The 25,809-nt window shown below is 49.6% G+C and overlaps 1 protein-coding gene across 1 annotated transcript in view; it reads right to left on the reverse strand.

The window, feature by feature from the left end:
- Positions 1-1,696: 1,696 nt before the first annotated feature.
- GRIN3B (glutamate ionotropic receptor NMDA type subunit 3B) overlaps positions 1,697-25,809 on the reverse strand; it is a 37,380-nt gene continuing 13,267 nt past the window's right edge. The window contains exons 2-10 of the mRNA XM_077921937.1: positions 22,944-23,539; positions 21,523-21,805; positions 19,033-19,794; positions 17,480-17,625; positions 15,143-15,258; positions 8,856-9,007; positions 6,848-7,012; positions 6,207-6,274; positions 1,697-3,335 (exon numbers count right to left, since the gene is read on the reverse strand). Coding sequence (XP_077778063.1) covers positions 2,933-3,335; positions 6,207-6,274; positions 6,848-7,012; positions 8,856-9,007; positions 15,143-15,258; positions 17,480-17,625; positions 19,033-19,794; positions 21,523-21,805; positions 22,944-23,539 — 2,691 coding nt within the window. The 3' untranslated portion in view covers positions 1,697-2,932. The remainder of the gene's footprint in view (positions 3,336-6,206; positions 6,275-6,847; positions 7,013-8,855; positions 9,008-15,142; positions 15,259-17,479; positions 17,626-19,032; positions 19,795-21,522; positions 21,806-22,943; positions 23,540-25,809) is intronic.

Genomic DNA, 25,809 nt, shown 5'->3' on the forward strand with positions numbered 1-25,809 from the left:
CTGAGGGTCCCCAATAGCTATGCCCCCCTCCCTTTTTCCAACTGGAAGCATTGGCAAAAACCAGTATCACATCTGAGCTTAATTATACTGTTGATTAATGAAAGCAAGACTTTTCTGGGAACTGATCTTTGCCCGAGCAATGATGTCATTTCCAATATGTCCTCTGCAACCTAATTTTGGAATAAGCTTTCCACTTATTCCGCGGCTCAGTCAAATCGCAGATCCGCAAAAAGTCCCACTGCTCCTTGGCAAGTTAGTTAATCTTTGCTATAAGCTAAGCATTGCTAAACATGAGCTGCTTGATCAAAGCAGAACACCCCACCCAGTTTTGCTAAACTGGCGCTGCCTGATCAAAAAGCCCACTAAACTCTGCACAAGCCCTTTACCCTGTCCTCCAGTTCTTCAAGTTACTTAGGCTAAACTTTGCGAAACCTGAGCTGCTGGCTTCAGTTGACCTTCGCCAAACCTGAGCTGCTCAACAGATCTTGGATTGTTCATGGTAAAATTGAGAATGGGGTGGCCAAGCCTAGGATCCCAGCAGAAGACTGTGGCTAGTAGCCAAAGCACACTGGCAAGGATCTGTAAGGCCCAAATCACATGATTCCATTCTGGCATTCCTAGTCCGCTATGCATTTCTGGTGCTATGATGCCACTTCAAAACAGCCACAGTTTCCCCCATGGAGTCCTGGGAAGTGGAGCTTGCTCAGGGTGCTGAGAATCATTAGGGTGCCCCCTATTCTCCCTCCCAGAGAATTTGCAATTCTCAAAGTGGTTGATTGGTTGTTAAACCACTCCAGGAATTGCTGTTGATTCTCAGTGCCCCCAGCAAACTACACTTCCCAGGATGCTTTGGGAGAAAAAGCCAAGAACATTTAAAGCAGCATGGTACTGCTTTATCTCTATAGTGCGGATTGGGCCCATGCCAGCCATTAAGGGCCACTCAAGGGAGGGGCTAGGGGAGGGTGCATGAAGAGTCCGGGTTGCTCCCACTGGCTCTCGATCTTGTCAATCATTGCTTAAGAACCTCTTTGGCAGCCTAGCCCAACACCTGCGTTCGAACAGGAGGTGAGAAATGCTAGCAATCTGAGCCCAAACAATGCAATCTATTAATTATTATTAATAATAATAATTGCCAGGTTGCAGCCTGATTAGGCCAAAGGGCTCTGAGCTGTGCAGGAAACCCAACAGGTCATCGTAAGGAATAAATGCATTAAAATAAAACTGCCTGCGGAAAAGCGAAGGAAAGGCCCTATCAGAAATAGACCGAAAGCCTCCGAAATGTGAACATCTTAATCTGCCATTAACAGACCATGGGGCGTCCACCCCAGGGATCGTGGGGGAGTCTTGTGGCCCTCCTAAAAACTGCTGAACTCCCAGCTCAAAAGAACCTGAGATGCGTTTTGCAGCTGGTTGGGGACAAAGAGAGGCATCTAGTCTAGCCCCCTGTCCTCACCAGATGCCCCCAAAATGCAAGCAGCAGCATCTCTCCCCCTGACACACACCGCCCCAAGGTCTCCAGCAACTGGGATTCAGAAGCGTGGCTGCTCTGACCGTGGACGCAGAGAGCACAGCTGTCCTGGCTCGTAGCTACGGCTGGGTGAGATATCAATATATCATCCAAAACCGGTTTGAAGTCCATCTCGTGATATCATGATGTGTTTGTGTGCTATGCAAAAATCACAATGTGGTTGTGCCTCTACATAGCTCCATCCTTATTTCAGACATCGTGACATATCTATGTATCGCAATGTTTAGCTGGCGATATCTATCACAATGTTGGAAACCAGATACTGCCCAGCCTCACTAGTAGCCCTCAATCCCTCTCCCCTCTTCCGCGAATTTGTCTGGTCCTGTTTCGAACCATCCAGATAGGTGCCCATCACTCCCGCCTCTTGGTCAGCAGCCCTGACCTCTGAAGAGGCCTTCCCTGCTCCCAGGAAAGAATGCCTCTTCTGAACAGAGACATTTGCCCATCTCTCGTTTGCCACCGCTGAGGACACCCACCGCTTTCCTGGTGTTGCAGGACTCCAACTCCCATCCTCCTCCTTGACCACTGGCCCTGGGAATGCTGGGAGTCGGAGTCCTACATGGAGGGGCTCAAAGACAGCAGCCCTCCCAAGCCCTGGTGTTGCTGGAAAGGATTGGACCTCAGCCTGCCTTCCTTTTTTCCTGCCTTTTGTCGCTGACTGACTGCATCTCCCCTTCCCTGATTGTTCTGCCATTCCAAGATACGTTTCACTGGGATGGCACCTGGTGGCCGGAGAGTGCGCCAACTGATTGCTTGAAGTCTTGCAGGCCTGCTCCTATGCGCCCAGCCGCTGCTTGGCGAACCTACCGAGAACCAGCTTGCGGCGGTGACAGTGGCGTAGCGTGGGTTGTCAGCACCCGGGGCAAGGCAGTGAGAGAGAGAGAGTGAGACAGGTAGGGGCAGAGAGCTGCGAGTGCGAGCGCACCCCCCCCTGGATGTTGCGCCCGATGCGGCCGGCCCCCCCTGCACCCCCCACGCTACGTCACTGGGCAGTGAGATCTAGTGTGTCGGGGCCTGAACGTATGAACAAAGCAGCCTTATATATATATAACGGCTCTCTCCTGGGACTCGCTTGCTACTTGAGATCTTCAAAAAAACAAAAACTGGCATTGCCGCGAGTTGATCCTGGAAACGTCTGCATGCGAAGTGCAGGCTCAGCACGCCACCTGCCGCAGCCCCCTCTTGCAAAACGGCTCCGGGAAACGTAGCAGAGTCAAGAGCAAACCTTTTCCTTGCCCCCACGGCTGGCCACCCCAAGCTGTATCCCAGCAGCGCTCAAGCGCAGAAGTCCTCGTGCAGCCTTTCCGAAAGTGTTCCAGAGCTTGAGCATGCTGTCCGTCTCCACAACTGGCTGGAGCCGCCCTGCACTGCCAGCCGGCGAGAGGTGGCCCCCGCCCCTGGGCATCACCTGTCCTCGTTGCTCTCCTTGATCAAGGCCTTGAGGGCGGGGGGCAGGCGGGGCGCCTTGGGTGGTGGCCCCAGCGCCACCATCAGCTCGCTCTTGCGCACCAGGGCAGCCCGCAGCTGCTCCCGCATGTCCTCGATCTTGCTCTCCAGCTCCTTCAGCTCCTTCTCTTTGTCCTCCTTGCTGCCCTGCTGCGGATCCTGGCCGTTCATGCAGTGCCAGACGGGGGCCTCTCGCTCCTCATCCGAAGCCTCCTCCGGGGCGTTCTCGATGTTGAAGTGGACGCGCTTGTCCTCCTTCTTCACGGCTGCCCGGCGGAGGTTGTTCCAGCCTGGCTGGTTGGAGGGCGGCGGCGGCGGCAGGGGGACCTCTGGTTCCTCTTGGCTCTTTTGGATGTTGCACCTTTGGGGGAAGGCGGAGAGGAGAAAAGAGGGAGAATTGGCTTTCTTTATTCATTCATGCCCCACTTTTTCCTCCCAGGAGCTCAAGGCAGATCCTCCTCAACACAACAACCCTGTATACGGATGGCACAGTGGGAACATATAATAGAAGCATAGAACTGTAGAGTTGGAATAATAATACAGTGGTACCCCGCAAGACGAACGCCTCGCAAGACGAAAAACTCGCAAAACGAAAGGTTTTTTCGTTTTCGAGTTGCCTCGCAAGACGAATTTCCCTATGGGCTTGCTTCGCAAAACGAAGCTTGCCCCGGGGACAGCGGGTCTTCTCTTTTGAAGCAAGGGGCGGCGGGGAGAAGCGATCTTCTCCCTGCAGCCCCAGGTCCGGGGACAGCGGGAAGCGCTTCCCGCTGCCCCCGGACCTCTTTTGAAGCAAGGGGCTGCGGGGAGATCGCTTCTCCCGGTGCTCCGAAGCGGGGTGGGGGGGGCGGGAACACCTGCCCCAGCCGCCGGGCTTCGTAGCGCTGCTGCGAAGCCGGGCGGGGGGCGGGAACACCTGCCCCAGCCACCCCGCTTCGGAACGCTGCTCCGAAGCGGGGTGGGGGGGCGGGAACACCTGCCCCAGCCGCCGGGCTTCGTAGCGCTGCTGCGAAGCCGGGCGGGGGGGGGGCGGGAACACCTTCTGAAGGCGGGCGGGGGGCGAAAGTCTTTGTCCCCCCTGCCTGCCTTCCCAGGGGCTTTTAAATCGCCCCGGACAGCGGAGAAGTCCTCCGCTGTCCCGGGGCGATTTTAAAATGCCGCCCGCCAGCATTTTAAGATCGCCCGGACAGCGGAGAAGTCCTCCGCTGTCCCAGGGTTTTTTAAAATGCTGGGGGTGGGAAGAAAAGCCCTTGTCCCCCCCCCAGCCTTCAGAAGAGGTCCGGGGACAGTCTGTCCCCGGACCTGGTCTGAAGGCGGTTTCCCTAGGAACGCATTAATTGATTTTCAATGCATTCCTATGGGAAACCGTGCATCGCAAGACGAAAAAACCACAAGACGAAGAGATTTGCGGAACGAATTAATTTCGTCTTGCGAGGCACCACTGTAATTAATTTTTAATAGATTATTGTATTTTAATATTATATTGAAAGCTGCCCAGAGTGGCTGGAGAAACCCAGCCAGATGGGCGGGGTATAAATAAATTATTATTATTATTATTATTATTATTATTATTATTATTATTATTATTATTATTATTATTACCCTGGCATATATAAAAACAAAATAAAATGTCAAACATTGAAAAACTTCCCAATACAGATGTCTTCTAAAAGTCAGATACAGTGGTACCTCGGGTTAAGAACTTAATTCGTTCCAGAGGTCCGTTCTTAACCTGAAACTGTTCTTAACCTGAAGCACCACTTTAGCTACTGGGGCCTCTCACTGCTGCCGTGCAATTTCTGTTCCTCATCCTGAAGCAAAGTTCTTAACCCGAGGTAGTATTTCAGGGTTAGCGGAGTCTGTAACCTGAAGCGTCTGTAACCCGAGGTACCAATGTATGTTCATGGCCGTGAGACTTTTACATGCGCTAATGTGGTGGAAGGACAAATCATGACCAACGATGGAAGAATGGCTATTAAAACTTATGGACTGAGCTGAGATGGCAAATGGACATGTTTAATCAGAGAAAAGTCATTGTTAACATTTGTTAAAGATTGGAAAGATTTTGCGTGAAAAAGAAATAATGACATTAGGATTCAAGGATTGAAGATCATGTTTGCTTATAGAAAATAGCTTTGTTGAGTGAATATTGTTTATATTTGTAGCGAATAGATGAAGCATCGGAAGTCCTTTCCTTTCTGAATTTTATTTCTCTCTCTTTTAACCTCTTTCTTTCTTTCTTTCTTTCTTTCTTTCTTTCTTTCTTTCTTTCTTTCTTTCTTTCTTTCTCCCCCCCCCCCTCTTTCTTTCTCTCTCCCAACCCCTTTCTCATTATTGTATTTAGATCAAAGTTTGGACAAAAAGAGAGAGGGAAAAGCACAACAAGCCTGTGAGGTAGGGAAGGCTGAGAAGCAGTAATTGGCCCCCTAGGTCTCCCAGTGAGCTTCATGTCCAATGGTGGGGGCACTTCTGGGTGGTTAAAGAGCTTGGTGCACAGGCTCCCAAAGGAAATTTGCATAAGATTTGCCTATGCCAATTTACATTTGCTTGTGCTGGTTTGTATATTTGCCCTTGCTAATTTGGGGGACGTTTGCATGACATTTGCCAATGCTAAGCTGCATAACGTTTCCCTGCGCTGTGTTGCATAACGTTTGTCTGTACTAATTTGCATATGCTAATTTGCATGGGATTTGCATGTGCTAGTTTATACTGGGCACCTGGTCAAATCCTGATGTGGAGTGGCTGCCTCTCCTACAACAGGGGTGGCCAACTCCCAAGAGACTGCGATCTACTCACAGAATTAAAAACTCCCCCTTCGGCAGATTGTGCTACAATGGAGGACGGGCCAAGGGGGCTGGAATTTATTCTACCACCGCTAAGGAAAGGGAGCCAGCAATCTACCACGATCTACCAAAACCTCGCAGGGATCTATCAGTAGATCATGGACCTGTTGGACATCCCTGTCCTACAACAACAGCCTCCCCCTTCCTCCATCACTACACTTCCATCTTTCTTAGTGCCCCCTGAGAAAGTCCTGCATCAGATAGCATGACAACAGCCTTACAATTTTATGTATATAGGAAGAAAAGCCCAATGGCATAAACTCCTCCTTAGCAGCTGATTAAATCTGGACGATGGAAGCCAAATTCTTTCCGGCTGCAAAATTTATCCTGAGATAAAGCAACAGAGTTCAGAGCAAGCAGCGAGTCCGAGTGCGGAATGTTTCCTTATTTACCTTTTCTCCAAATTCAGCTTTTTGTTCCTCTGCTCCTCCAAACCCATGTTCAGCGCCCGGTGGATTTTCTGGCATATATTGAAAAAAAATTAAGAAAGTAATGGTGAGGCCTCAGATTGGCTAGATAACATCTAAATTGCCAAAAAACCCACAGTGTCTCTGAGCATGTGAGGTGCATGCAGCTCCCACTGATACTCAGAAACATGATTTCCTTGGGAATCCTCAGGTTTTCACAGTTAAATGCTTTGCAGGAAAGTGGTCCAATCAGCATGCAACAGAACCATAGAGTTGGATGGGATCCCAGGAGGTCATCTACCCCAACCCACTGGTTGAAACCAGAAATACCTTGCAACGCCGCCCCTGCGAATTAGCTTTCCCTTATTTGAATTTAAGCTGCAAATCCTATCAACAACGCAAGCTTGGGAACCGGTTCTTTTGAGACACAAAGAGCTGGCTGGTCTCTGGCGGGCAGGAATTATCTTCTTTGAAGACACACCTGGGAGGAATGCGGTGGGTGGATGAACCAGCCGCCCTCCATCCCATGCTTAAGAGAGGGGAACAGAAGAGGAGGCCGCCACCTGTGGATCGCCGTCCTGCACGGTCAACGTGCGCTTTGGCAAGTTTGGGAGGCGATCTCTTACCTGGCTGGTGTGAAGCCAGTAGTTGAATTTCTTCTTCCGTTTGATGCGAGGCAAGATGAGGCGGTAGAAGATGTGCTCTCCGAGGGAAGTCAGCAAGGAGCCACAGAGACCAATGCAAAGCAGGACAAAGAGACCCGAAAAGTGGTAGATGCCCATCTGCAGGGTCTGGGCAAGGAGAGAGAGACAGAATGAGCACAGCTCAGAGCCCGCACATACAGCGGGCACTCGCAGTGTTTGGAGGAGTGGGAATGCTGCCCACGACCCCAAGAACACCATCCCCACCATCAAACATGGAGGGGGACATATTATGCTTTGGGGGTGTTTTTCTGCTAAGGGGATAGGACACCTTCACTGCAACGAAGGGACGATGGACGAGATCGTGTATTGTCAAATCTTGGGTGAGCACCTCCTTCCCTCAGCCAGGGCATTGAAAATGGGTCGAGGATGGGTATTCCAACATGACAATGGCCCAAAACACACAAAGGTCAAGGCAACAAAGGAGTGGCTCAAGAAGAAGCACATTAATATTCTGGAGTGGCCTAGCCAGTCTCCAGACCTTAATCCCATCGAAAATCTGTGGAGGGAGCTGAAGGTGCGAGTAGCTACACATCAGCCTCGAAATCTTCCTGACTTGGAGAGGATCTGCAAAGAGGAGTGGGACAAAATACCTCCTGAGATGTGTGCAAACCTGGTGGCCACTGACAAGAAACCTCTGACCTCTGTAATTGCCAACAAGGGTTTTGCCACCAAGTCATCTTTTGCAAAGGGATCAAATACTTATTTCACTCATTATAATGCACATCAATCTTTGACTTTTGTCTTCTGGGTTTCTGGGGGGTTTCCCTGTTGTTATTCTGTCTGTCGCAGCTACAATAAACCTACCATTAAAATTACGGACTGGTCATTTCTTCATCAGAGGGCAAACGGGCAAATTTAGCAGGGGATCAAATACTTTCCCCCCCTCACTGTATCTATTATCATTATCTATTTATGCCCCAGCTTTTCCTCCAGACGGCTCTCCCCCTTCATCATTTAATCCCCCTAACAACCCTGCGAGGCTGGCAAGGCCGATGGCGGTGACTGGCCCCAAAAGGCCACCCCTTGCGAGCTTCACTGCCAAGCGGGGATTTGAACTCAGGTCCTTTAGGAAAAAAAATTATTCATTTTTCTTTTTCATTCCTTACACACATCTCATTTTCATAACATTTGCTATGCATTCCTTCCTCCCTCCCCTCCTAGGCTTTCCCCATCTTCCGCTTCTGGTTTGGTTCTCCATTCGCCCACTTTGCTGCCTCCTAAAAGAAAAAGTTACTAATAACATATTTATACAATAACATCAAACCTAAAAACATAAAAATGAGTACACCATATTATTTCTCTATCTTCTACACATTTTCTAACACTAACAATGTGAATGTTTATTTAAATTCTGCCGTCAAGTCTATAGACTTTCTTTGTTTCTCCAAGTATAATGGAAATGGTTCCCATTCTTTTTCACTGTTGTCTTTTTCTCTTAATCTGTCTGCCATTTTTGCCAGTTCTGCATAGTTCATCAACTTCTCTTGCCATTGTTCTTTAGTTGGTATTTCTCCAGTCTTCCAAATTTGTGCAATCAGCATTCTCGCAGCTGTAGTGGCATACATAAATAGAATCCTCTTTTCTTTCGGTATATCTTGGCCTAAAATACCTAGTAGGAAGGCTTCTGTGAACCCAGGTCCTAGTCTGATACTCTAACCCAGGGTTTCCCAAAGTTGAGTCTCCAGCTCTTTTTTTGGACTACAACTCCCATCATCCCTAGCTAGCAGGACCCATGATTGTGGATGATGGGAATTGTAGTCCAAAAACAGCTGGAGACCCAATGGACCACAGACCCTGGGCGAGTGTCTGGAAACCCCTGGAGTCTTGCAGAGAGTGGGGGCTGGCACCCAACTTTTGCAACAATGCACAATTGTCCTTTAATTGTGTGCTCTGCAACCCCCCCCCCTTTCCCCAGCCCCCCCCCCCGTACCTCGGTGACAGCAAAGACCCGCTTTCCACATGGGATCATCTTGTACCACTTGTCGTGGAGGAGGTCCATGAAGCCGGACGATTTGTAGCGGCTGATGAACTCCGAGATGTTGGAGGTCAGGGGCGAGTTCTGGGGAAGGCCGATCCCATAGCCTGGAAGGTGGCACAAACACAGACATTGTGGTGGGTCAATGCAAAAAAAGAAGAAGAAATAAATAAAGGGTGTTGCTGGAGGAACACCAATCTCGGTTTCGAGCATGCGCAGAGTGCCTTCTGGTTCTAATATCAGTCAGATAAAAAAGGTAAAGGGGTAAAGGGACCCCTGACCATTAGGTCCAGTCGTGGCCGACTCTGGGGTTGCGGCGCTCATCTCGCTTTACTGGCCGAGGGAGCCGGCGTACAGTTTCCGGGTCATGTGGCCAGCAAGACTAAACTGCTTCTGGCAAACCAGAGCAGCGCACGGAAACGCCGTTTACCTTCCCACCGGAGCGGTACCTCTTTATCTACTTGCACTTGATGTGCTTTTGAACTGCTAGGTTGGCGGGAGCAGGGACCGAGCAATGGGAGCTCACCCCGTCATGGGGATTCAAACCACCGACCTTCTGATCGACAAGTCCTAGGCTCTGTGGTTTAACCCACAGCGCCACCCATAGCATCCCATAGCGCCACCCGCGTCCCATCAGTCAGATATTAGAAAATAAAACAAGGAGAGCCTGGCTGCTAGATCAGACCAGTGGCCTCTGTGGTCCAGCATCCTCACTGTGGCCAAGTCCCCCTGAGAACCTAAGGATCCAGATTGACTGCCTCTGGACATGGAGCTTCCATTAAAATATTTTCAATGCGCAACGGCTGCAGCTCGGACTTTGGTGGCAAAGGAGTGGAAGGAAGAAGAAGCCCCGACAATAGCGGATTGGCAAAACAAACTACAAGAATTTGCTGAAATGGCGCAGTTGACAAACAGCCTGAGAGGCAACTCAAAACAAAAATTTATGGAAAAGTGGGATAGATATAAGATATATGTTCAAAAACACAGCAAAGGTTCGCCATCTATGCTAGCATTCGATTGACGTTGAAGAGAGACGCAGTTGAGAAATAAGACCAAGGGTGCATATTGATATAGGAATGTATTGGACAAAACGTAAAGAAATATGCAGTAATAAGAGTACATTCAATTGTAAAAAAGGAATATACAACGGGATAGACAGGAAGTCCAAAGCGTTGGTAGAGATATGACTTTGGAATAGTTTTTTGTCCTTGTTTCCCCCCCCCCTTCTTTTGTTATCTTTAGGTATATAAACATTGTATATAAATTTTGTATACATGTTGAAAATTATATGATAATAAGCATTGTATTGTAATATGATATTCTTTACTGATGTAACATAAGAACGTTAATAAATAAAAAAAATATAGTTTAACTGCGTGAAAAAAGTCCTTTCTTTCATCTGTCCTGAAAACCCCAACCTTCAGCTTTATGCAAGCTGTAGTGTTTCAGGAGAGGAAGGAATAATAATAATAATAATAATAATAATAATTTTATATCCCGCCCATCTGGCTGAGTTTCCCCAGCCACTCTGGATGGCTTCCGGCACATATAAAAACTTAATAAAATGTCAAACATTAAAAACTCCCCCCCCCACACTTTCTTCATGCCACGCCTCATTTTACAAACTTCCCTCATGACATCTCTCACTCGTCTTTTCCCTGAACTGGAAAACTCCAAATGCTGCAGCCTCTCCCCACATTTGATCCGTTCCATCTGATCATTCGGGTGGCCTTTTCTGAACTTATTCTATCCCCATTTTTGAGGCGAGGGGACCAAAACTGAATGCAGGAACCTAAGCATTTGGCTGTTAACCAGGAGGTTGGAGGTTAGAGCCCCACCAGCAACAGTTGTGGGCAGGATTCCTTCGTCGCATCAAGCAGTTGGTCCCTTACCTTTCCCGCCCCGACCTGGCCACAGTGATCCATGCGACGGTCACCTCCAGGCTTGACTACTGTAATTTGCTCTACGCGGGGCTGCCCTTGAAGCTGACCCAGAAACTCCAGCGGGTGCAGAATGCTGCAGCGAGGCTCCTCATGGGGTCTTTGCCATGGGAGCATATTCACCCAGTGCTTTTCAAGCTGCACTGGCTCCCGGTGGAGTACAGGGTCAGGTTCAAGGTGCTGCTTTTGACCTTTAAAGCCCTTTGTGGCTTAGGGCCCTCGTATTTACGGGACCGCCTCTCCTGGTCTGCCCCGCAGAGGACCTTAAGGTCCATGAACAAGCATTGCTCAGAGGTCCCGGGCCCTAAGGAAGTCAGACTATCCTCCACCAGGGCCAGGGCCTTTTCAGTGATGGCTCCGACCTGGTGGAATGCTCTGTCCCAGGAGACCAGGGCCCTGCAGGATTTAACCTCCTTCCGTCGGGCCTGTAAGACAGAGCTATTCCGCCTGGCCTTCAATTTGAACTTAGCCTGATCTTTTATTCCCCTTCCTTCCCTCCCTCTCCCCTTTTCATGAAGATCACCCGCTCTGGGATCCCACAGCTAATTCTCCCCTGGTCTCCTCGCTGGCCCAAATAGGACTAATTTAGCCAGCTAGCCCTGGTGATCATCTAATGTTTATTGGATGGATTTTGCCCCTAAACTGATTTTTGAATTCTGAATTTATTGTTATTCACGTTTTATACTGTATTTTATGCTGTTTTTTGTTGTATCAATTAAGTGTTTTAAACTTGTTGTTAGCCGCCCTGAGCCTGTTTTTCTGAACCGGGAAGGGCGGGGAATAAATATTATTATTATTATTATTTATTATTGCAGGGGGTTGGACTAGATGACCCTGGGGGTCCCCTTCCAACTCTACCATTCTATGATTCTACAAGTGTAGTCTGACCACAGATGGATATAAATGGCGTTACGGCACTGGCATATCCTAGTGGGTGGGCGGATGGATAAATAAGTCGATATGGACCGACAAGACAAATCTATTCAACCTTCCTATTGTTGCTGATGCAAATTTGCACCTTAATGTAACTGATCCGTGGAAAGAACTCTATGAACTGAAAGCGGAGACACTGTATGTACTTAGGTAACCCAAGGAAATCTTTAATAAGAACAATTTTTCCCCAAACCCATTCTCGTTTTTGTTTTAATTGTTTTTATTAAAAGTTTTCCTTGGGTTGCAAAAGGACATACAGAGCCTCTGCTTTCAGTTCATAAGAGTTCTTTCTACAGATCATTCATATTCAATATGAGACACTAATGTTATAAACAGTCTACAGTTGGGGAAGAAGGAGAATTGCAGCTTTGCTTTCTTGGGGGGGGGGGAGATTCTCTGACCTGTCAATCACTTCACCTTGGGGTCAAGGATACCCCCTGGCAGTCAACTCTCATTTAGGGTGGAATGTACAAACTGGTAAAAGATTTCTGGAGTTTAATCTTGGCAGAAACACTAAACATTACTAAAGAAGCTATTGTTTGCTGTTCAAAATTAAAAGTCACAGAATATTTTTGGCGATATATTGTCAAAACAATCAGTCTCCTCTTGACAGTCGTTGACAGCCACTCAATGGAAAACACCTCTCAATTCTTACACTGGCCACTTGGTACCACTCACTCTGGAATAGGGAGAAAATTATGCATGATTTGAGATTTTGACAAGGACTGGGACCTCCTGGCGCTTTTAATGCAATTTGGCACTCCTTTACGCCATATAAAGCATCATTTTCACTGCAGCCCACATCACGAGCCTTTCAAATAGATAATCTAATAAAACTTATATTCTCAGCTTAGATTTTGTTATTTGAACCCCTCTGCGACTGGACTCATTCTATCGTTTTCATCTTTCAATTTTCACCTGTTCTCTCTGTTTGATATACCGTATTTTTTCTCTATAAGACTCACCTTTTCCCTCCTAAAAAGTAAGGGGAAATGTGTGTGCGTCTTATGGAGCGAATGCAGGCTGCGCAGCTATCCCAGAAGCCAGAACAGCAAGAGGGATCGGGGTTTCGCTGCGCAGAGATCCCTCTTGCTGTTCTGGCTTCTGAGATTCAGAATATATTTTTTCTTGTTTTCCTCCTCCAAAAACTAGGTGCGTCTTGTGGTCTGGTGTGTCTTATAGAGCGAAAAATACGGTACGTTATAAAATGAAATAAAGAATCTCCTACCCACCCACCCCCAGCAAACCCCCCCCCCAAAATATAAATCTGGCAGATGAGACTGGATCAATTATTGGGGAGTGGGAAGAAGTGTGGTGGGGGGGGGGCGAAAGAGAGAGAGAAATAATGGGTTCATTTGTATTCCGCTCGGCTCCCCAGTTTGCTGAAGAGCTAATGAGAAACGGAGAGATCAAAAAGCATTTCAGATGATGCTCCAGCGAGGGCAGCCTGGAAATAATTAGGGATGTCAAGAAGGAGCGAAAGCGTTAGGGGGTATCGGGTGCTCCCCACCACCACCTCCGCACCCCATAAACCCAAAGAGGATTTGCAGCAAAGTTTGCAAAGCCGCCCCCTGCAGACCCCTGGCTGCTCCTGGGGCAGAGGGATGGGGAAACAGAATATTCCAGCGTGGGAAGAAGTGGAGAGGAAGTAAGAAACAAAAAATGAAATAGATTTTCATGCAGGAGCAGGGAGCTTCAGTTGCAGGGAACGGCTCAGTAGAACCCCCAAATGCTAGGGACAAGGAGGTGCGAGACACAAACACTCCACCCAAACACACACACACAAAAACCCTGATTGTGAGTTCTACTCAGAGAAGACTCCTTGAAATTCGCAGACGTAGGGAGTCCCACTCAGAGGCAACCTATTGAAATGAAAAGTTGGTGACTCACTCCAGTCCACTGATTTAATGGGGGCTACTCTAGAACCTAGGGAAGCGGGTGGCGCTGTGGGTTAAACCACTGAGCCTAGGGCTTGCTGATCGCATGGTCAGCAGTTCGAATCCCCGCGGCGGGGTGAGCTCCCGTCCTTCGGTCCCAGCTCCTGCCCACCTAGCAGTTCGAAAGCACGTCAAAGTGCAAGTAGATAAAGAGGTACCGCTCCAGCGGGAAGGAAAACGGCATTTCTGTGTGCTGCGCTGGTGCTGGCTCGCCAGTTGCAGCTTAGTCATGCTGGCCACGTGACCTGGAAGTGTCTTCGGACAGCGCCGGCTCCTGGCCTCTTGAGCGAGATGAGCGCTCAACCCTAGAGTCGGACACGACTGGCCCGTACGGGCAGGGGTACCTTTACCTTTACCTTTACTTTAGAACCTAGGGAAGCGGGTGGTGCTGTGGGTTAAACCACAGAGCCTAGGGCTTGCCGATCAGAAGGTTGGCGGTTCGAATCCCTGCGACGGGGTGAGCTCCTGCTGCTCAGTCCCTGCTCCTGCCAACCTAGCAGTTCGAAAGCACGTCAAAGTGCAAGTAGATAAATAGGTACCACTCCGGCAGGAAAGTAAACGGCGTTTCCGTGCGCTGCTCTGGTTCGCCAGAAGTGGCTTAGTCATGCTGGCCACATGACCCGGAAGCTGTACGCCGGCTCCCTTGGCCAGTAAAGCGAGATGAGCGCTGCAACCCCAGAGTCGGCCACGAATGGACCTAATGGTCAGGGGTCCTTTACCTTTACTCTGGAACCTATTAAGATTCAGTTCAACTCACAGCACCACGGAGTGGGAGAGTTTGAGGAGATCCCTTTCACTGGAGGCTTTTAAGCAGAGGTTGGGTGCCCACCTGTTGGGGATGCTGTAGCTGTGATTCCTGTATTGCAGGGGGTTGGACTAGATGACCCTTGGTGGCACCTCCCAACTCTACCATTCTATGATTCTACGCGTCTCCACAGTCTTGCTTCTCTGTTTCCCATAACGCTGGAGTAGACAGACCATTGGTCTGATCCTGCAGGCTCTCCTAATGTTCTTATGAACCTTTTTTTCAAACTTAATGCCACATTCCCGATAGGTCACTCAGAAGAGCACATGGCCTTCAAGGGGGGGGGGACCTTTCCCCTAAAGGACAGCTTGTGGGGGGTTTGAGACTGTGAAGTCTGCAGTCTCCAAAGGAGCCAAGTGTGCCACTGCATCTTCCCGCCTCCCCCCCAAAGGAAAACAGTTGACCCCCGGAGAGGCATCTCTCATCTCCCGCACTTTAATATTTAACAGCCCCACTTAAAAGATTGATTGAGGTGACCCAGTTTCATTACGGCGAGATTGGGACTGCAATCGCCCCCCTCCCGCCCCCCCCTCTCTCCATCTCAAAACCCTTCCGCTACGCTTCCTCGCTAAATGAGCAGGGCTCGGGGAGCCATGAAAGAAAGTCCTTTGACGTTTCCCCCCAAACCTTCGATCGCAAAGGGTTTCCCGACGGTGAGGAGCTTGCAGTCGGAGTCGATGGACACCTCGTAATCGAGCAGAGACTTGTCCATGATGAAGGCGTTCAGCTTTGGAGGGTTGGTCCTGATGAGGAGAGACCCAAAACCCCGAGTTAATTAAAACAGATAGACAGAGCTAAGCCTGAAGCGCTGAAGGTTTTGCAAGCAGACACCATAAATTATGAGAGGTATGAATTGCCCAGTCTGAATTGCCCTTGAGCCATATAACCCAGTTCTGCTGCAGATCAACTGACCTCCATTTCAGGGGGTTGAACTAGATGACCCTTGGGGTCCCTTCCGACTTTACAAGTCTATGTTTCCAGCTCCTTAGAGAACTGAGCTAAGCACTGAACAAATGATGGCAAACGGCGCTGAGCCGAATCAAGGCCCCTGTTGCTTCAGCAAAGCAGCCGTTCCTTTGCTGCAGAACTTTGGCAGGTCAGCAAGCCATGGCCTTTGCTAAACCTAAGTTGTTGCATAGCTCAGGCCTAAGGTGTTGCAAAGTGCAGGTACAGAAATAGTATTGTTGGCCTCCATCAGTCTTGAGAGACAATGGACTGTGCCTCCAGGTGTGAAGTCAAACTGCCAGTGACCTGCCTGGGGTGCAAACCTGGGCAATGTGTCTGGGGGTCCTGGGCTGCCCAGGCAGCAAGACCCCCTCTTGGCCTTGCTGATGGGGTTCGAAGGAAAACAAGGAAGACGTGAGCAGTGACTACATTATTACATGAGCACTGTTCCACAGCATTTGATATTTTCATTTACATACATTCATTCGAAATAAGATGGGTTTATGAAGCAATTCTATATCCTCCCACCACGCTGACGAAGAATTCTACGAAACAGTATCCGGAATCACTGTTCAGTGTTGGACATCATATTTGCTGAATACACAAAGCTTCACAGCTTGTCTTTCATCGTACACAGTCTGGTACCTCGATTCATTTAAAGATTTTCAGAGACTTTGAGACTAAAGATTTCATTTTGTACTTGTTATGCTTTGAAGGAATTTTATAAAGATCGTCCATTGCGTATGTACATGGTCATCGTGTTGCCTAGACATTGCTGACGTTCTTTTTGCAACACAGGGGTTTGGTTGGTTACCTACTGGCTGCAGGAGTTGCTGGAAGGAGGCGTGCAAGGCACCATTCAACCGCCTTAGGGACTCCACTCTGCATTTGTGTAGAATTTACTGCTAAGCCTGTTCTTCTAAAGATATCCCACAAGGCAGTGGAGGTTTAGGATTGAGAGTTTTCCTTCTTCTAGATGGGCTCCCTTCCCAGGTGGACAAGCCCCGTCTGCCCCTCACTTCCCTCCACAGCATGTACAGAAACCCCTTTTTAAACGGGCGCGGAAAAGAACACAGCGAAGGAACCTGCCTTCTTGACTCCTGGAACCACACTTGGTCTCATCCAATTATTATTATTATCATTACTTTTAAAAGGTAAAGGACCCCTGACCATTAGGTCCAGTTGTGACCGACTCTGGGGTTGTGGCACTCATCTCGCTTTATTGTCCAAGGGAGCCAGCGTACAGCTTCCGGGTCATGTGGCCAGCATGACTAAGCCGCTTCTGGCGAACCAGAGCAGCGCACGGAAATGCCGTTTACCTTCCCGCCGGAGCTGTACATATTTATCTACTTGCACTTTGATGTGCTTCCAAACTGCTAGGTTGGCAGGAGCAGGGACTGAGCAACAGGAGCTCACCCTGTCGCGGGGATTCGAACCGCCGACCTTCTGATTGGCAAGCCCTAGGCTCTATGGTTTAACCCACAGCGCCACCCGCGTCCCTTTATTATTATTATTATTACCCCTCCCCTATCTATCTATCTATCTATCTATCTATCTATCTATCTATCTATCTATCATCTATCTATCCCATTATTACCCCATACACCCCAACTATCTATCTATCTATCCATGGGTGTAGCCAGGATTTACCATATGTCATTGGGGAAGGGACACCCAACTCATTATTCTTTATCTGGCTTTGTCTAGCAGATTGTTGTTTCAAATTACTTTCTTTTGACCCCAAGTGCTCAGAAAAATCTGTCAAAACCCTTCTACAATTTCTGCTTTTAGTTAAGTATTTCTATTTATGTACTTGGTTACAGAAGGGGTTATGCTCATGTATCTACCTTACCTTTCCAACAGTACCTCTCCTGGCTGTGCTGGGAGCACAATTTCAAAAGATGGGTTTGTTTCGGCTTGCATATTTCTTCGGGGGGGGGGGGGGAGTGTTGATTTGGTCGGTCTCCCTTCAAATGCAAATTCAACTGAGTTTTCCCACCCACTCCACCCCCAACTCACTTGAGCATTTTGATGCCTGCGGGGGTCGTGGGGACACTCAGCCGCCGCATGTATTCGTGCATGTCTGGGAAACTCTTCTTGATATACTCCTCCGCGCTGCTCTCCCAGACAGTCCCAAATCGGAATCCTTGTGACGGATGGTGCAGCTGCCAAAAAGCAAAACAGGGACCATATGGTGGGTTTTTTTTTTTAATAGAAGCAAGCAAACTTTAAATCTTAATTTGAGATTCCTGCATTGCATGGGGTTGGGCTAGATGACCCTTGGGGTCCCTCCCAACTCTGAGACTGTGGTCTGGGAGCAACAACAGCCGGACTACGGCATTAGTTGTATAAATGGCAAGGGCCACTAGGTGGAGCTGTGCAACAGGCAGAGCCGTGCAAGGGCCAGTAGGTGGCGCTGTGCAGGTGATGCTGTGCCATGAGCTGTGCAGAGGGCAGTGCTGCGCAAGGGCCACTAGGTGGCACTGTGCAGCAGGCAGTGCCATGCAAGGGCCACTAGGTGGAGCTGTGGAGCAGGCAGTGCCGTGCCAAGACCCCTAGGTGGAGCTGTGCAGGTGATGCTGTGCCATGCAAGGGCCACTAGGTGGAGCTGTGCAGGTGATGCTGTGCCATGCAAGGGCCACTAGGTGGAGCTGTGCAGGTGATGCTGTGCCGTGCAAGGGCCACTAGGTGGAGCTGTGCAGCAGGCAGTGCCGTGCAAGGGCCACTAGGTGGAGCTGTGCAGGTGATGCTGTGCCGTGCAAGGGCCACTAGGTGGAGCTGTGCAGGTGATGCTGTGCCGTGCAAGGGCCACTAGGTGGAGCTGTGCAGGTGATGCTGTGCCGTGCAAGGGCCACTAGGTGGAGCTGTGCAGGTGATGCTGTGCCATGCAAGGGCCACTAGGTGGAGCTGTGCAGGTGATGCTGTGCCATGCAAGGGCCACTAGGTGGAGCTGTGCAGGTGATGCTGTGCCGTGCAAGGGCCACTAGGTGGAGCTGTGCAGCAGGCAGTGCCGTGCAAGGGCCACTAGGTGGAGCTGTGCAGGTGATGCTGTGCCGTGCAAGGGCCACTAGGTGGAGCTGTGCAGGTGATGCTGTGCCATGCAAGGGCCACTAGGTGGAGCTGTGCAGGTGATGCTGTGCCGTGCAAGGGCCACTAGGTGGAGCTGTGCAGCAGGCAGTGCCGTGCAAGGGCCACTAGGTGGAGCTGTGCAGGTGATGCTGTGCCGTGCAAGGGCCACTAGGTGGAGCTGTGCAGGTGATGCTGTGCCGTGCAAGGGCCACTAGGTGGAGCTGTGCAGGTGATGCTGTGCCGTGCAAGGGCCACTAGGTGGAGCTGTGCAGCAGGCAGTGCCGTGCAAGGGCCACTAGGTGGAGCTGTGCAGGTGATGCTGTGCCATGCAAGGGCCACTAGGTGGAGCTGTGCAGCAGGCAGTGCCGTGCAAGGGCCACTAGGTGGAGCTGTGCAGGTGATGCTGTGCCGTGCAAGGGCCACTAGGTGGCGCTCTGCAGCAAGCAGTGCCATGCAAGGCCAGCAAATGGCGGCACTGAGAGGTTACCAAACCCTGCACTGACCTTGGGGTCGTGAATCCCAGACAGCTCCTCAAAGGTCTTCTCTCCCACCATCACGGCAGCCAGGTTGGCGGTGTAGCTGGAAAGGACCAAGAGGCAGAAGATGGCCCAGAGGTTCATCAGGAAGCGCCCGGTCCAGCACTTGGGGGTCTTGCTGGAGACAGTTCGCCCAAAGAGGATGGCGTAGCAGAGGTTGAGCGCCGAGGAGTAGGAGAAGATCTTCATGCGGTTGCGCCCGTGGGGGGTCATCCCGTAGGGGCTCTTCCACTCGTAGAGGGTGAGGAACAGGGCAGTCACGTGGAGAGCCACGAAGATGCCCACCCACATCGTCCAATGCAGCGGCCACATGAAGGCCCCAATGGGAGAGGCCGTGTCCCGGATCCTCACCAGAATGCCCAGGCTGGTGGAGAAGAAGGGGCTGGTGAAGTCGATCACTTGGCTGCGGGCCGAGTTGATGCTGAAGGACGTCACTGCCATGTGGGCCGTCCCGCTCAGGAGGTCCCCCACCAGCCCTGTCCAGCGGCCGTTCTTCCAGGCCCCGTACTTCCCGTCCCCCACGATGTAGAGGTCAAAGTCAAAGGGGAGGTCCTCGGCCAACTTCTCCAGGAGGTCAATGCAGTAGCCGTAGCAGCATTTCCGGAACTCGGCGGGGACCGAGCCGTTCTCGGAGTTGAGCTCCTCAAAGAGGGTGTCCAGCACGGCTGAGTCATTGGTTCGGGGGTCCAGACACAGCTGGCCAGCAGGACAGTTGCCTTCTTCATCCACCTGCATAAACCACAGATTAGTCTCTCTCTCTCTCTCTCTCTCTCTCTCTCTCTCTCTCTCTCTCTCTCTCTCTCTCCTAGATGTCAGGAGCCAGCCAGCAATAAATCACACTGTGCAAGTTGGAGTTAACTCTTTACCAGCAAAAACACAATCTGCACAGACTTGCCGGAGTGTCAGGCCTGCTGAGCACAGCAGTTCACCCCCATGGATCAGTTGCCAAGACTGAAAGCCACCCATAGCCATTTAAATCCCCTTCTCTCCAGGGTTTCTCCCAAGCAATTAGAGACTGCATCTGTGTGCAGCCAACCTCCTCTCTGCACTTTTCATGCCCCTCCTGGTCCTGGGAGACAAGCAGGAGGGGATCTTGTTGCAGCAGCAGGAGGAGACCCCTGTGACTCTTCACCATCTCTGCCTCCTGGCCTCCCTCCTCTCCTGCTTCCACTTCTGCCACTGACTCCCCCTGCTCACTGGCCAGCCCCAGAGGCACCATTCGCCCGCAGAGCTTGTAGCCAGGGCTGCTGCAACAAACAGCTGTGCAAGCCTTGGGGAGGCAGAGATGCAAGAGGGCATCAGAGCAGGGAGGGAGGGGAAGAGGAATAGAGGACAGTGATGCCCACTGCACCCCAGGGTGCCACAGAACACGGTTGAAAACCCCTGCCCTAGCTCAGCAAGGAAGCTTGGCTTAAAATGATGGGGAGAATGGTTATGTAAGCTTTCAGAATATTTTTGTTGTTGTTGTTGTTTAGTCTTTTAGTCGTGTCCGACTTTTTGTGACTCCATGGACCAGAGCACGCCAGGCACTCCTGTCTTCTTCAGAATACTTAGAATTAGCCAAATTGACAGATATAATAAGACAAAAACCAAAAAGTGAAGTGAAAAAGGAATGGGAGTGCCTAAGTGAATACCTTAAAAGCCAAGGTTCGAGGACAGAAATCTGGCTGAGTCTGGAATAACCTTGTGAAGTGAAAGGATAAGAAAGAGGGATTTATATCTGGATGCTAGGATAGAGATGATCAGGAAAACAGGAAGACACAATGAGAGGTAAAGGAGGTGTTGTGGGATTGGTGGAAGTCAATGTTTGTTTTCCTTTTTAGTGTTTATATTATTAACTTGTAAGATATGGATTTGTTGGTTTTTTGTATGCTGGTTTTTGTGGTTTGTGTATTTTTATTTTTCGATATTTTTCATGTTGTTGCTGCTGTGTGGAAAATATTAATAAAATGTATTTTAAAATTTTTGAATTAAAAATAAAATAAAATGATGGCTCTGTCTCCTCGTCCTCGTGGGTTGTCTCATACTCAGAGTAGGTCCGCTGAAATCAATGGGCATGACCAATTTAAGAAAGTGGAGCTCCTCTGAGTCTGACTTGGATGGACATCCTCCTCTGTGGGCGGTTAATGTGCGTTAACAGCCAGTCATTCTGCACATTGACCAGCCTTCCTAGAGAATGTGCACATAACCTGTCCACGGAGAGGGGATTTTGCACATTTCCTGGTCAATGTAGACAATTACCAGCAGGCCTTGGGGAGCATGTGCATCTTGACTGCTTTTTTTCTTTTGGTACATTTCCCAGCCGTTGTGCATAAGGTCCAAGAGGCTGTGAGGAATGTTGCACAATGACTGGCTCTTATGCACATTAACCCACACCTCTTACCCGACGCAAAGAAGATTCCTTCTTTTAAAAAAAAGCTTTTGAATAAATGCAGGCGCTTTCTGGTTCGTACACACCTCCCTGGTGAAGACGAAAGGGTGCTCTACCAAGGTCACCACGCGCAGTTTCATGCGGCAGAACCCCTCTGCCTGGTTCCTGCGCTGCAGGTGCTGGGGCCACGTCCCCTCCTCCACCTCCATCTCGCCCCCTTTCCAGGTCCCCACCGTCACCCAGGTGGGCTGCCCCACAGAGTCCCTCAGGAGGCTCCAGACTTTGTAGTGGCGATCTGTGTGGACGCGGGACGTGTTGTGCACGAAGACCTCCCCCGTCTGGCCGCGGAAGGACGTGTTGGCTAAAAACCTGGAACCGAGAGAAAGAGGGAGGGAGGGAGAGAGAGAGAGGAAAGCAGGAGGCTGGGTTCCTGGTAAGATACGCTGCACTGGTTGTATATGTAAACTTGTGGAACTACCTGCCACAAGAAAGGGGAGCAGGAGCATGACATTCTAGGTTGGTCGTGCTGCAATAGTTGGATGTTAACTTGTGGAAGTGAAGGTAAAGGTAAAGGTACCCCTGCCCGTACGGACCAGTCTTGACAGACTCTAGGGTTGTGCGCTCATCTCGCTCAAGAGGCCGGGAGCCAGCGCTGTCCGCAGACACTTCCGGGTCACGTGGCCAGTGTGACATCGCTGCTCTGGCGAGCCAGCACCAGCGCAACGCACGGAAACGCCATTTACCTTCCCGCTATAAAGCGGTGCCTATTTATCTACTTGCACTTTTAGGGGTGCTTTCGAACTGCTAGGTGGGCAGGAGCTGGGACTGTAGACGGGAGCTCACCCCGCCGCGGGGGTTCGAACCGCCGACCATACGATCGGCAAGCCCTAGGCGCTGAGGATTTACCCACAGTGCCACCCGCGTCCCAACTTGTGGAAGTAGCAGAGCCTTAAAACTGTCTCAGGGGTTAACAGGCAGTGAGTGCAAGCCCCTCCTGATGAGGAGCACCCAGGTTCCCAAAGGAGCCTGAGGATCTGGGCCTGCCTCCTACCACTCAGCCTCCATGATGCCATCTCTATTCTGGGCATAATTGGATCAGTCATTCTCTCCCACTGCAGGGATACAGCACAGCTGCCAGTCCTCACAGGCAGCTGCCCGTTGCAACTCTGTATGAGTCAGGGCTTGCCAGACCAGATCACCCAGTCCCTGCAAAAAAGAAATGGAACCACCTGCCCACAGGAGAGGCTGCCTGTTGCATCTCTGGAAGAATCCCCATTCTTAGCCTGTCACATCTCTTGACAGGTCCCTGTTTTGGGCTTGCCTTTATGTCAGGCATCGCCCAATCCATGCAGAGGTGAAGCTCAGTCACCTGCCTGTTGCACCTCTGGATGAGTGCCCCTTCTCAGTCTGCTGAGAACGGGAACCCGCACTGGCCACAGGTCTTCTAAAATGCTTTTTTGTCCTCCCCCTAGCCACCACAAATTTCCGGGACCCCCGGCTTACTCACTGGGAGAGGTAGCGCCCTGAGGACTCGGAGGCGACGGTGTGCTTGTCGTTGCAGTTCACCATGTTCTGGATGAGGGCGAGGTCCGGGCGGACGTAAACGGCCCTGGAGATGGCCCTCGACACCAGCTCCACCGCGTCGTGGACAAACTGCTCCAGGGACGGCCTGCCCACCTCCCCGTAGGCTAAGAGCCCCAGGGGCAGCCCTTCCGTCCGAAGCTCATCCACATTCTGGGGCTGCCCCAGCACCCAGTGGAACTCCTGCAGCACCCCGAGGTCCCTGGCCGTCCGGAAGACCAGCTGGGAGTGGTGGGCATTGCAGCCAAAGAGCAGAGCGGGACCGGGAAGTTCTCGGTACTCCTCCAAGTGGCGCCGCAGGAGGCGGGCAGCCTCTTTCTCCTCGAGGAAGCTCAGGTCCACCACGGCCGTCCTCTCCAGCTCGGCGTAGCTGCTCCACAGGTCCACAAAGGCAGGGACGTCCCAGGCCTGGCACAGCACCAAGGTGACCTCGCGCCATTTGTTGGAGCGGAATATGTTAGCCAGCAGTTCCAGGAGCGTCTCGAAGTCGTTGCTCCGGTCCATGTGAAGGTGGAAGGGGTTCTGATCCGGAAAGGATGAGAAACAAGGGGGGGGGTTGAATTATTTGAAGAGCAACTGTAATCAACAAATTACGCTAGTAGGACTACAAGAAGTTTTGTAAGGAGAAATATACAAAGTGTTACCAAGTAGAAAAAGATAGAGATATTGGTTAGGAGTTTGAAATGTACAGTGGCACCTCGGGTTAAGTACTTAATTCGTTCCGGAGGTCCGTTCTTAACCTGAAACTCTTCTTAACCTGAAGCACCACTTTAGCTAATGGGGTCTCCCGCCGCCACCATGCGATTTCTGTTCTCATCCTGAAGCAAAGTTCTTAACCCGAGGTATTATTTCTGGGTTAGTGGAGGCTGTAACCTGAAGCGTATGTAACCTGAAGCATCTGTAAACCGAGGTACCACTGTAATAGGGAAGATAAGAAATGCATACTAAGAGATTAGACTGGAAAATTTTCAGACAGGATTGATGGAAGTCAAAAATATTGAATAAGGTGTAAAAGTATGTTTAATTACTGTTGAAAATGATATGTCAATATATATATATATCTATGAATGAAACAAGGGGGGCCCGCAGGGAAGAGAGTTATTTGTTGATTTCTTTACACAGCCACAGCAACAAAATGCCACAGCCCAAAACACAAGGAAGTGGTACCTGCCAAAGAAGAATGGCAGCCGGAATATGTAGAACTGGCAAGTTTTGACGTGCAAAATTAGAGATCAGAAAGAGACCGGTTTTAAAGAAGGTTGGAAAATATTTGCAGAATACTTAAAAGCTCCGTGTAAAAATGTTAGAATGCAAATAGGATTTGAGTGAGAACAGCGGTGGGTGTGAACTTTTTGTTTGTACAGTGAAATTAGGTGAAGGTCTAGAGTTACTATGACATTGAAGCATAAATTGAATTTTTGAGGGAACCATGGAGGGAGGGAGGGGAAGTCACAGGTGGAATGACTGATTGCTAAATTTGAAATGTTGTTGAATTGTTTATTTAAAATTAAAAAAAATAAAAGTCTGCTGCTGTGATCGCAGCTGGCAACAACACAGGAGAGGGTGGTATTTGTCTCACGGCACCAGTAAGGAATTTGGTTTTATTATTATTATTTACTATGCATAAAATTTGTATACCGTCTTTCGTCCATAGATCTTGGGGTGGTTTGCAACAGAAAATTACAAGATAAAAAAAGCAAAATGCATAATAAAAAACGAACCCAAAATCCCACCTCCCACTTAAGGGGCGATTCTATGGCAAGATCTGCAGGGATCTAGCTTAGGATTCAGTGGATCTCCAGCTCAGCTGGCTGATTCCTCTTTGGCCAGCTGTAAACCCCCAATCCCGGGACAGTCAAATATATACAGGCATAATTTGTTCACCCTGGACCAGAGAGGGGGGACTTAGACTGGATCCTAAGCCTGTTCAGTTCTGTTCTGGCAACCCAGCATGGAACACTAAAAAAAATTAAAATTGTGATTAAAATTGTACAACCTGATTAATATTCTACAGGCTGATTAATATTCTACAGCCTTTTTAATGTGTCTACAGGAAGAGGGGGGGTTGCTGTTTTGCTTCAATTATTTACTTGTTTTTATCCTGTATTTTATTCCGCCCTGATGATAAGGGTGGTATAAAAATCTAATAAATGAATAAATACTAACTCCATCATGCATTAATTAGACTTAAGCATGTTGGTTATATGAGGCTGTCTATTCTACAGCTATCTCATAGGTTTTTATTACACACACACACACACACAATTCAACAATTCAACATCATTTCAAGTTTAGCAATCAATCATTCCACCTGCGGCTTCCCGTCCCACCCTCCAGGGTTCCCCAGAATTTCAATTTATGCTGCATGTTATAGTTACTATAGACCAGGCATAGGCCAACTCTGCCCTCCAGATGTTTTGGGACTACAACTCCCTTCATCCCTAGCTAACAGGACCAGTGGTCAGGGATGATGGGAATTGTAGTCCCAAAACATCTGGAGGGCCGAGTTGGCCTATGCCTGCTATAGACCTTGCCCTTACCACAACTGAAAAATTGAAAGTTCACCCCCGCTGCTGTTCTCCCTCAAACTCTACTTGCATTTTAACATATTTTACACTGAGTTTTTAAGTATTCTGCAAACATTTTCCTGTCACCTTTAAAAACCGGTCTCTTTCTTATCTCTAATTTTGCACGTCAAACTTGCCAATTCTACATGTTCTATCAATTTCAGCTGCCATTCTTCTTTGGTGGCTGGGACAACCCAGTCAGATGAGTGGCTAATAATAATAATA

Source organism: Podarcis muralis, chromosome 18, assembly GCF_964188315.1.
Source record: "Podarcis muralis chromosome 18, rPodMur119.hap1.1, whole genome shotgun sequence".
In the NCBI taxonomy this organism is placed as follows: domain Eukaryota; kingdom Metazoa; phylum Chordata; class Lepidosauria; order Squamata; family Lacertidae; genus Podarcis; species Podarcis muralis.